The following is a 12228-nucleotide window of genomic DNA, read 5'->3' on the forward strand; positions in this document are numbered from 1 at the left end:
GCTAGAGCATTCTTGAAGGAACAGGATATTTCTAGAAAGAGGTGGCGTGATACTAGTCACGTGACCTCGCTGACGCAATAGTATGTTTCTAAATATAAATTTAATTTAAACAAACGTGGATATTAAAATAAATGTATAATAACAAATTCGTTACATTTTATATGCACATGAAAGAAAGAGCTGGAAGAGATGTTATAAATGGAGTTCAGTCAAACTGGGTTAATGTCACGAATCGGGTATTTCATGGCTCGATTTTAGAGCCTTTAGGAGGAGGTTATTAGTTTACAAAAGGGTTTAGATTATTTGTTCAGTTAGGTGAATATATAGCAGGTGACTTTTGATTATAACAAGTGTATGGTAATGCATGTGGGATATCACAATTTGAATAATTACTATAATTTTGATAGGAATTATAGACATTATTCCAATTGTGGAATAAAAATATTTTGGTGTTTTGGTTCATAGATTTTCCATCCATCCAAGAATGTGCTGCTGATAATGGCAGGGCAAATAGAATTTTAGGTTGTCTATAGAAATATTGAATACAAGTCTCGATAGGTTATAATTTCATTGTATAGATCACTGTTTTGGCCACATTTAGAGTACTGTGTTCTTTATTGTGCTTCTTACCTTTGGAAGGATGTTGAAATATTGGAAAGGGTTTAGAAAACTGCTAATAGGATGACACGTGTAATGGAAAGTTGTCATACGAGGATAGGTTAAGATCTCTAAATTTTTCTCTTGGAAAAATATAAGAGTTAGAGGAGATTTAATTCAGGTGTTTAAGATTGTTAAGGGAATTGAAAGTATTGGCGTCTCATCTTTTTCGTCTTTAATGACGAAAATTGAAAGACTGGGAGACAAATTTATAAATTTCGGAAGGATAGGAGTTATCTTTAGCTAAGGTAGCCTTATTTTTCTAACAGGGTGGGTAGCCTTTGGAACGGGTTGACTTCAAATGTCGTACGTGAAATTAATTGAAGGGAGTTTAACGGAAATCTTGATAAATATTTTGAAGACAAGGATTGTTATAGTTAAGTCTAAAGAACATTTAATAATGATTTTTATTTGAAGAATGTAGTCTGCCTGTTTTATTTATATGTAACATTTTACCCAAAGAGGGCAGTGTTGACTCTGTGATGATCATCGCATCTGGCCAAACCCAGCTATTGAATTGTAATTTGTAGAACACGGAATCTGGGATTTGAATAAAACACTATCATTTAAAATAAAATATTGAAATAAGTAGTTTATTAAAGTTATTTTGCCACGCAAAAAATATATATTTACTACAATAACCAAAAATGCCGGTTTTCCATACCAAGACAATCGAAAGTATTTTGGAGCCTGTTGCCCAGCAGGTATGTTGGTTATACTTATACTATAGCTTATACTTATGCCGGAGGTCTAATTTTTTCCACAACTAAAGCGTGTATAGAACGCAGAAGCAGCTATTCAGGTTAATTGTTTCTATAGCATACAAGTTATGTATATGTAGGACGTAAGGTAACTAAGATAAAGTGATATTTATTCAGCATTTCAGGTTACTGGTGTCTATAGCATACAACCTGTATATATGTAGGACTTAAGACAACTAGAAGAACAGAAGAAATTGATCTTAGTAACAACAGTAGCGCGTACCGTTTCGAATTACCACCTGTTAATGTTATTACTATTAGTACTAGTACTGTAGTTGTGGTGATGCTAGACATGATTATTGATTGTTGCTGTCAAAAGTTTAACTGATGTAACATTAAAAGGGAATAAATTTTAAATGTCTCCCAGTAGCTCAGCAGTAAGTTTGTGGACTTATGTTTATAATGCTAAAAATCAGGTTTTAATACCTGTGGTAGGCACTGTGCAGCTTTGAGCTTATCAACAAACAAATAAATTTTAAATTTGCATTTTAATTATTTAGTATCCACAGTAGCACTGAAAATTCTGAGAAATGTGCAGAACTGTACATATACTGGTATATCATATGATGTAGTGACCTTTGATTTCTATTTGCTGAATTCTGATGACAGTAGGAATAGGGTGAGAGAACACAAGTTTTGGAAAAGACAGGCTGGGCTCCAGTTAAGGCAGGTTTGTATATTGTTTGTGATCAGTAGTAGTGGAGTTTGGCATCTTACGTAAGTTTAAAAGGAATCAATATATTCCTGAAAAACAAAGGCTGAATTTATATTTACTTTTTTTTTTTGTCAAGGATAGTTGTTCAGGAACAAATAACTGTTATTAGCCTGTCAGTAGAATCTTTCGAACATGTTAATATCCTTTTGTAGTAAAGGAATTGAAACAGTGCAGAAGTACTCTGTATAAGCTCTTATCATAACATAACCTTAAATAAAGTTACAATAATATTTTTGTCTTAAATTCAAAATCATGTTAATAGAACCAAGGTAGTCACGTTGAACCAGATGCTGAAGCAGAAGAAAAACCAACAGAATTGGCTGATTCAGCACTGATGCCACCTCAAAGGTCTATGATGGCTCTTAAGTCTTGACCAAAGCATTGACTGACATCTTCACAATCACATGTTTTGGAAAGCATTATGATGTAGCCTTCATGGTTTCCTATGAGGCTATTGCTTCATAGGTTCAGTTGTCAGGGCTGAACTACCTATGCAGCAGGGGTAGGCTCAAGAAGATACCTAGAGTGGAAGGGATGGAGCCCTGTTTTAACTGTGACTTAGTAGATCAATAGGTGCAAGATTGTCTATATCTTGTTTTGAGGTAGGAACAGCATATGGAAAGGTTCTGTTCCAGCCAGTGCCTCATCGAAAGTTGTTGAATCAATGGCAAGAAATGATTGCAACAACTAAAGGTATAGTATTTGGTTTAAAGAATCATAGATTTGGCATTACGTGGGATATGCCTATGATGATTTATGGTTAATAGTGGACACTGGAGCAACTTGACCCTTACCCAACTTTGCTGTATGTGAGGCACTGCTGCTCCCATTCTTAAGTGTCTTCTTTAGCCTACTCCTGCATGGGTGACTTAGTTATGGCAGTGGAACCTATGAAGCTGTAGTCCAATAGATAACATTGGAGACAAAGTAATATAGACCAGCCATAGTTTTCTGGGTAATTGAGGTAACTTAAAGAATTGAGAAAGCAATCTGAACTCAGTGCAGACAGGAACTTAGTGAATTACTCATGGAATTTGTAGGGCTAGGTGGCTAGTTATTTAAGGCAACAGTAACATATGTTATAGGCACAAGTGTATGATAAAAGAATTGCCTCTCTGTTCTCCTTGGAGCATCAAAGATGTTGTCAATACAAAAATCAAGCATATCTAGAAGTGTGGAATAATAAATCTTCAGAGAGTGCATGGTCATCTCCAGTAGTTACTCTAAGGAAGGAGGAGGAAATTTGAAGGTTCTGTGTGAACTTTAGACAAGTAGAGGTGTCAACACATTTCAGTGACTTTCCTTTTTCCTGAATAGGCAAATGTCTGGATGTTGCAAAAACTGCCCATTGTCATTATGCTAGAGCTGGCTTCCAGCTACTGGTAAATCAAAGTGGACAATTAAAATAGTCCCAAAATTGCCATTCTATCTGTGCAGTGCACCTACTACTATCAAGACTGCAGTGGGAAAGATATCTCCTCTATATGGATGATGCTTTAATTTTAGATCATAGGTTTAAAGCCATTTATGATAACCTAAGAGTGGTGTTTCATTGTATCAGAACTTCGGATTTCAAAATGAAACCAGAGGAGCGTGCATTAATGGAACACTTGTGGAATTTTCATTGACCTTATGATTATGAAGGTTTCACTGGGCAAATGACCCCAGCATGATACTAAATGAGGAGACCACAGTTTTTTTTTTATCTCACTATTGATGGTTTATGTCCAGTATTTTGAAGTTAGCTGCTTCACTGTCTGCTTTGGATAAGATGTAGAACTGGGTGATTAGTGGAATTTGATAACTGATTACTTGTCAGACTCATTAATCAGTTACATTCAATAAAATATTTTCTTTTTGTTTGAGACTTGGATAGTTGGAATAATCAAAAATAGAAATAATAAGAAAAATTAATTTTACTTGATTGTTTGTGTTAGTTGTGACACTAATCAAGTTAGCTGAACAGTCATGAATTAATTGAAAATAATAATGGTAAATCCTGATGGCAATATTTTGATTACTTGGAAAGACAGAATAATCAGTAAAACTTATTTCTGTTAGTTGATTGTTTTGGTGACATGAATTTGATTAGTCAATTATGAGACACTAAATGACATAATTGGTGATCATAGGTAATTAATTGTATTGAACACTCGAGTTAATTGTCTAGCTCTACTAAGTTGAATACTTGTTTTTGGCAGATGAATAAATGTGATTAAGTATTCTAATTCTCAAAATGTGCTTTGGAAGAAGCAATGGTATTGGCTTATCCTTGCCAACATTGTCTATTCATCCCTGATTCCAGTGATAGAAGGATTTGAGAGCTATTGCTACATATACAGGATTAATATGGACTTCCATTCAGAATAAGCTGCATCTCTAGAGTGAAACTAAAAATCAACCTCGTAATGAGTTTAGCTAATTAAGAATACTTATGTTCTTACTTGTGAAGATTAGAATACATTGTTTCATCTGTTGGGTATCCAAGCTGTTAACAATATTTTTGGCTGTAAACCATTTAATATCATGAGGTTCATCTAGCTTAGAAGATTTAAGTTAGTATTAGATACATATTAAGTTAACAATACAAAACAATCTCTGTAATAATAATAAAGGAAATTAAAATTTCAAATGATGAAATTAAATATGTTAAACATTATAACCAATTATAACCAATACTGGCATAGTGTTTGTAAATGCATATGCAAGTCATACAGTATGTCAACAGTTTCTGAACATTGACACTATATAATAAAACTATCAGCTTGCAGTATTTGTCAGACATTACAACAACTACATAATGGTTGGGAGTTCACTAATTAAGGAATCATTTATTATTGAAATAACTGATGAATAACAGCACAGCAAGAGTATAATTTTGTTGTGCAATATTATCCAATTCAGAAGCACAATACAACAAATTATCATACTAGTTGGTGAGAGCATGTCCATTCATTTAACACCAAGATCCTGGACACTGTGCAAAGGCATTGCAGAAGCAGTAATGATGACCATTTGAGTAGTGACAACACTGCTTATGGATGGACAACACTAATGACCTACAAGAGCTTTGTGAAGAGCAGTGGTATTTTTTAATTAACCTTCTGTTCACAGTCTCAGTCAAACTGATTGACCTCATATATGTTATGTTGTACATACTACATACAGTTTACATATTAGTGTTTATCATATTTCTGAATTTACTATGTGTGTTTTCACAGAATTTGTCAAACTTTTATTAAACATTACAAGTCTGATGGGCACAAAAAATCTGATTTCTAGTGAAGTATTTGTACTAAATATTTGTCTGTTAATTTCTAAAGCTTTTACTGAGTTTGCGTAAAGTGATTTTCATGCTACCAATGAAAATGCCTTTCATTTTACAGTCTGTGAATTTGCAAAGCTTTTACTGAATCAGTTTGAGTAAGGCAATTATCATGCTAAGAATAAAAATGTTTTTTTCATTTACAATTTTCATATATCTTTTGCCTAACCTCTATAACTTTTTAAATAAATATCACAAATTTTTTCACATCTGTCTCCTTTTCATTTAATGTTTTAATTACTGTACTTTATACTCACTAGAGCAGTAATCCTCACATCAAAAGTAATAAATCACAGAGGAAACCCATTAGTTGTTTCATGTACAGCTAATGTAAACACTGCATGACTGCTGAGTATAATGTTTCAGAGGGTTCTTTAGCTCATGAAAGTTTAGATATTTCACTGAATTTTGTTAGGCTAACCTGGGAAGTTTCTAATTTTTGTATTTTAAGCACTTTAGTTAAAATATATTCACACAAACAATGGTTTGCTGTATTTGCTGGATTCTCTAGCTATTTTGCACTCAAGTAAATATTTTAGACATTCTTCCAAAATTCTTTCCTCGAGTCTTGCAGATTTTGGTGTCCAAAAAAAGAAAGAAGGTTAATGTAGCTTTCATATATGGATTTTGGAACACACAAAATATATCAGTAACTACAATATAATACCCCAAAACTACTGTAATTTAACTGACTTTCTAATTAAGCAATAAATAGATTAATTCCTTGGACTAACAGTTTACAACATGAAGAAACTAAATAATGAGTTGTAAGATTTATGTAGAGGAGAATATGTTCTTTTTATTGGTCATAGACATGTTCATTAGCCATGTAAAGCTGATTAGCAAATTATCTCAAAAACCATAGATAGGTAGAGGGGAGGGGTTTCTGTGGTGGGTTTGACAAATTTATTTATATCACAGTAAATCAAGAATTTTTGATTCTTGCTTCTAATTATATAGTTTGTGTTTGTAATTGGATGGAAATTGCAGTAGTCTATTTTTAATATTACAAGATTCCGAATTAAAGAAATTGATGCTCGGATACATCATGTAACCCAGAAAAATGAAGACTGAGAATTTTTAAATATGCATTTGCTGAAATAGCTGCCCCTTAGAGAGATTTTGCATTCAGTTAGAGTGACTGGCAGCTTTCATCTCTGCCACTCAAGTATCCTTTGAAACAGTCTCCTCTGACTGGTATTTATCACTTAATGGAAATGCTGAACCAGTTGTTTGCAGAAGTATGTTGAGTGCCAGGTGTAAAGATGAACACTTCACCATATCATCCTCAATCTGATGGTTTGTCTGAATTAACAGATTAACAAGAAAATGCTGTACAAGTTTGTGAACCAGAAAGTACTGGATGAAATAATCACCTATTGTATGTCATAATGTTGTAACTGAGCCATAATCAAATGGTTGTTTTGTGAATCTTTTTGATGTTTGGACAAGAAGTATAGTTCACAGTTGATCTTATATATGACAACCCCCACCCCAACCACTCAGTGCAGGAATATATGAAGTGGCTGCATTTTGCAGTAGTTGATACACATGAATTTGTATGTTAAAACAGATGTTATGGAAAATAGTAGTAGAACAAAAATTCAAGCCTGATAACAGGGTATGGCTATGGTACATGCCTGTAAGATGCAACACGTATTCAACTTCTTTCACATGTCAATAGCTCAGTAAAGTAAATTAGCTATTGGACATCATTGAAGCTGAATGCCACACCTTTTCCATCAATCCAATATGCATCTAACTTATTAATTAGACCTTTCATTGTATTAAAGGCTTTTTGAAAATAAATTACACAAAATCAAGTACGATGCTTTCACCCCAAAACTGTGTAAATGCTATGAAAGAAACATTTCAACAGATTGGTAAAATAAGGAAACGTTCTTTCAAGAATCAATAATTTAATGTCACCATTCCAAGTGTTATTCTAAATTTATTTCACTCTGTAAGTTTAAGTTCCATTGCCTAGCTTATAACAAAAGTTAAAATTAATATCCATGAATGCTTTTCATTTTGAAAATCTTCTATTCTTGATAATGATATAGATCACATTTGCAGGAATTTTTCTGGTATTGATAAACTTAAAAAACAACAATGTATGCCCCCAATAAATGTTTTTTAAGCTTTTTCATTGCTTTAGAATAAATTTCATCAGAGCCAGTAGCTTTGTTTTCAAAAAGTTTCACAATTTATCTTAAAAAAACTTCCTCAACATGAATAGAATTTAATGACAAATACTTTGAAGAAATCAGTTAGCTTAGGAAAAGTTAAGTAAAGTTCTGATACAATAATTTATCTTTGCTCATACAATAGCTTTCCTGACTTAGTGCTGCTTTCTATATGCACAATTTTCATTCGTCACTAGCCCTGAAACTCACACCTAAGATCACTCATATCCATATGATATTGCTGCACTGTTGCATGCAAATGAGCATATGACAACCATCCACCAATAAGAGTGCAACACACCCTCCTAGTACAGCTGGATCCCTCTATGCTGCTAGTTTAATCTTCATTTCTCAATTTGACACTCGTGTATACAGATGTCTTTTTTTGTGCTCATGAACTGTTTAGATATAGGCATTTTTCTTTGTGGAAGTACCTCCAAAGACATTAATTGTTGTGGAAATAGTTATTGTTGGATTTTCATTTTTCAATGTTTTCTGCTCCTACAGATTTTGTGGCCTTTAATTTCCAGATTTATAGTTCAAAAGAGTCAGTAACTTCCACTTTGTTGTGGTGTAGGACAACAAGACTGTTCATACTGGACTAAACTAAAATGGCATTAGCTTTGTCTTTGTCTGTTGGGGAAGTGATGGCTTTTGTGTTGTGGGTGGTGTAGCCTCTCATGCAGTCTGAATCTTTTGAACCTGAAATACCTGTGCTTCCTGTTAGTGACACAAGGGATTTTGATGGTTTTTCCTAACACATACCTTTGCCTTATATTATATCCATGCTGTTTGGATTCCCTAAGCCTTTTTCTTAATTTTGGGACAGAGTTTCTCAGATGTGTTTCTCTCCTTCACTTTGAAATTTATTCCCAGCCTTTTCCTTTTATGTTTTTATGCCCCCTCCAGATATGCTTGTCCATATTTGATTACTTTTGCTCCAACTTTGGTGCATGTTACCTCATATGTCTGAGCTTCACATCAAGCTATATTAACTTTCTTAGATTCCTAAACTCTAGATTCTTTTCTTCAGTCTTGGGTGTTAGATCCTCTGTCTTTTGTTCAACTTTCTTAGGCTTAATTTTTCACCTGTTCACATTACACTCGTTACCCATTTATGTTATTTTTCTTCCATTCACCTTCATTTCCTGGTAGTCCACCATTACTCTAATAAGTTATCAGCAGATATTCATTCACTCATCTTCTCTGCAGTGGCATGGTTATCATCTTGGTCTAATGACTTCTTATTTGGTTGACCTGTTTCTAGAATTTTTTGGGGTTAAATACCTTTCTTACTTAAGTGATATGATACCTTTTTCTGTCTTCTTTTCTCTGCCAGTGTGATTTTACTGCAGTGCTTATTTCTCTGGAGTCACAAATTGGGGCCAAGTGCTAAGGTTCTTCCTTATCCTAACGTATTTCCCATCTCTCCTGTGTTTTTCTTTACATTTTTCTGTCCTGTCCTCCTGCTTTCTCTTCTTTCCCAGTCCCTACTTCCCATTCCTCTGTTTCCATCTGTCTTTCTACCACTCATAGACTTCAGTATAGTCAATCTTGGTGGTGACTGTCCTCGGGGACAGTAGGGCCCATTTTGTTCAGTTTGCAGACTTTTGCCCTCCATTTGTGGCTAATTGTTGGGTATTGGGAGTTCTTTCAGAGAGCCTTACTCTTTGTTTTTATCCTCTCCTCATGCACTGTCTCCTGTTCCTGTTACTTTCCCTCTTCCAATGGATCTATTTTTTCAAATCAACGTCTCCATGGCTGTGTTGAACCTCATGGCTGAAAACACTATTGAGTGGGTTTATCATCTGTCTCTATGATTTTATTCCCATCTTTTTGTTGGTCCCAAGAAGTCAGAGGATTGGCATCCTGTCATAGATATTTTAAGTCTCAGTTGGTTTCTTGACCTCTTTTGATTTACCATGTTACTATCTCAACAGTTGGTGGTTCTCTCTCTTTCTCGACCTTCTTTTCTGGGCTCATTCTTTACCAGTATGAATTGTGTCACTGATCAATTCTTGAGGCCTGACAGAATATTACCTATGGAGTGGTCTTTTTGATCCTCTGATGTTCAAGTGGGTATACTCTCATCTGGGCACACCTCTTATAGATGCATCTGCCTCTGATTTCCATACCAGACTCCACTTTTTCTGGTCCACAGTTTCTCAGTCATCAATTTTTGCTGTGGATGCTTTCAAGACTGGTTCAACCTGCTTCTCTGTGCTTTCCTATTTGTCTTTTCCCTCTTGTTCATTCCCTCATTAAGGACATTCTTTGTTGAGTTTTCTTGCTAGCTCCATATTGGTTGGCTCAGTTATGGTTTCCTAAGTTGAAATTTCTCCTCTACTCTATCATGATCATTACTTAATTACTTATTCAACCTCATTCCTGAGTGATGATGGATTTATAATTATATATTTATTTTAATATTGATGTTTGTTTAGATTAAGATCATATTTAGAAATATGCATAGCTTATACTGTTAAATATGTATTACGAAACTTCTGCCTATTCTCTAAAGTTGTAGAAGATTCTTGAGTGTAAGCATCAACAATACATGTGTGTATGTAAATGCTAGTGTTAGCATCATTATTGTTATATAAAACTGAAATTTGGAGAAACTCTCCACATGGCTATAAATATAACCAATGTGATGCACCAAAAAAATACTATCTAGTATTGGTTTGCTACAGTTGGTGTGCTATAAACTTCAGAAGCTATAACTGTGATTATTATTTGGAAAACTTCAGATATTTGACCAGGAATATTTATAAATTTCGAACATTACAAACCATTTAACTTCAGTGGATTCACATTGGACATTAATACTTGTACAAAAACATTACATCATTAGTGGAAACTCAACCTGTAATCGGCATATAACAGTGAATTCTATAGAGCTAGCTAGCTCCCTGTTAAGTGAATTGTACCTACATCAACTTGTAATTAACTCGCTCATCGTGAACCCTCGATAAGATATCAAAGAAGTTCCAGACTAAAAAAGAAAACTTTATAATGCTTGTAAGTTTGTAAAACTTCTGTATACAAATCATCATTTGTAATAACTATTTGAAATAATTGTTATTGTAAATTGTGTCATTGGTTGTATATTAAAATATATTTCATTTAAAAAAGAAAACTATTTGTATCAAACTTGTTGCCAAATAACATAAATTGGATATATTTTTGCATTTATTTAACTACTAAATCCAAAGTACAATTTAACAACTAAATTTAAATTATCATTTAGCTCGGTTTCAGACCATTCAAAATTTCAATATGTACACTTGTCTCTCACGTATGGCAGTGTCATCACTTCCACTTTATAAGTGGGTTTTGTATGGTTCTTTGCAAAATATTCCAGACTTTCTTCACATGTAACAATCTCTCTTTCTCATTCTGTTTGTTGTTTATCAAAGACAGTGGCATATTTTCCGCAGTTGGTCATTTCACCATTCTCTCTCCCTTTCCTGTACTTCTGTTCTTCATTTTTCTGAATTTTTACATGGCTATTTGATGAATGTGTATTACTGTCGACCATCGCTGGCTACAAGGCATCACTATCTAATACTTCCAAACCATACATACCTTTGCTGACACTAATAGCTATTTTTTGATCTTCATCTTTGCCATCTAACATTGTGTTTGCTTGCTCCTGTCTATATATACCCCACTCGACTGCCCTCGGCAATATCTAATTTGCAAAACTTTACACTGGCTCTCACACACCCTCTATGCAGGTACTGTATATAAGCACTGTATGCAGACAATATAATCACTTTTTTGAAACGGTCATTAACACTGGCTCTTAGTTGGGAGGAAGGGAGGAAGAGTGTCAGCAGCGGTAAGTATGTTTCGAAATACATTTTAGAATTAGGAAAATGATAACTTCCAAACATACATATATCTGCTGCCACTTATAGCTAGAATTATACATTGAGAAGGTGGAGGGGCTGATGAGGGCATAGTTCACACAGAAATCATCTGCATAAAACTCAGGTGTACCACGAGAAGTGGTACCCAAGTGGAGTAAACCGCACTACATTCAGAATAGGTATACTCTACACCCAGACCTACAGAAAAGTAAAAGAGTGGAATATTACACAAGTAAGTATGATGGGCCAGCCCCAACCATATAGCCAAGGTTCCATGACTCTGGGCTGATTTTAAGGGGTCATGGTACCAATATCCCCCGTTGGTGGCAAGGCAGTTGGACTGCAAATATATACATATCTTTGTGATAGGATCCATACCAGCAGCCACGGAATGATGTGTTTCAAACAACCCAGATTTATGAAACAAAGTAACACCAAAGTAGACAATCCTTCTGATCAACCTGAAGACGTCCAAAAGGCAACATCCCAGGCTTGAACTTATGAGATCATATATGCCATACTCCACTCAAGGTCCAAAACTCATCCGGTCTGGATTTACGAACAGTCATTTTCACTCCACAAACAAGTGGGTAAGAAGAATTCCACTTACCCATGGAATTATTGAGAGGACTGTTCCACCAAGGGCCTTTGATGGGTTCACATTGCAATTAGATTTACGAGGAGATAGTGGACCCCCTTCATGAATAAC

The 12228-nt window shown here is 34.6% G+C and overlaps 1 protein-coding gene across 1 annotated transcript in view; it reads left to right on the plus strand.

Moving 5' to 3' along the window:
* The first annotated feature begins 1182 nt into the window (after positions 1–1182).
* LOC106470487 (vinculin-like) overlaps positions 1183–12228 on the plus strand; it is a 100847-nt gene continuing 89801 nt past the window's right edge. Inside the window, exon 1 of the mRNA XM_013931047.2 lies at positions 1183–1361. Within this exon, the coding sequence (XP_013786501.1) occupies positions 1305–1361 (57 nt within the window). The 5' untranslated portion in view covers positions 1183–1304. The remainder of the gene's footprint in view (positions 1362–12228) is intronic.

The sequence above is a fragment of the Limulus polyphemus genome, unplaced genomic scaffold, assembly GCF_000517525.1.
Source record: "Limulus polyphemus unplaced genomic scaffold, Limulus_polyphemus-2.1.2 Scaffold4034, whole genome shotgun sequence".
Taxonomy (NCBI): domain Eukaryota; kingdom Metazoa; phylum Arthropoda; class Merostomata; order Xiphosura; family Limulidae; genus Limulus; species Limulus polyphemus.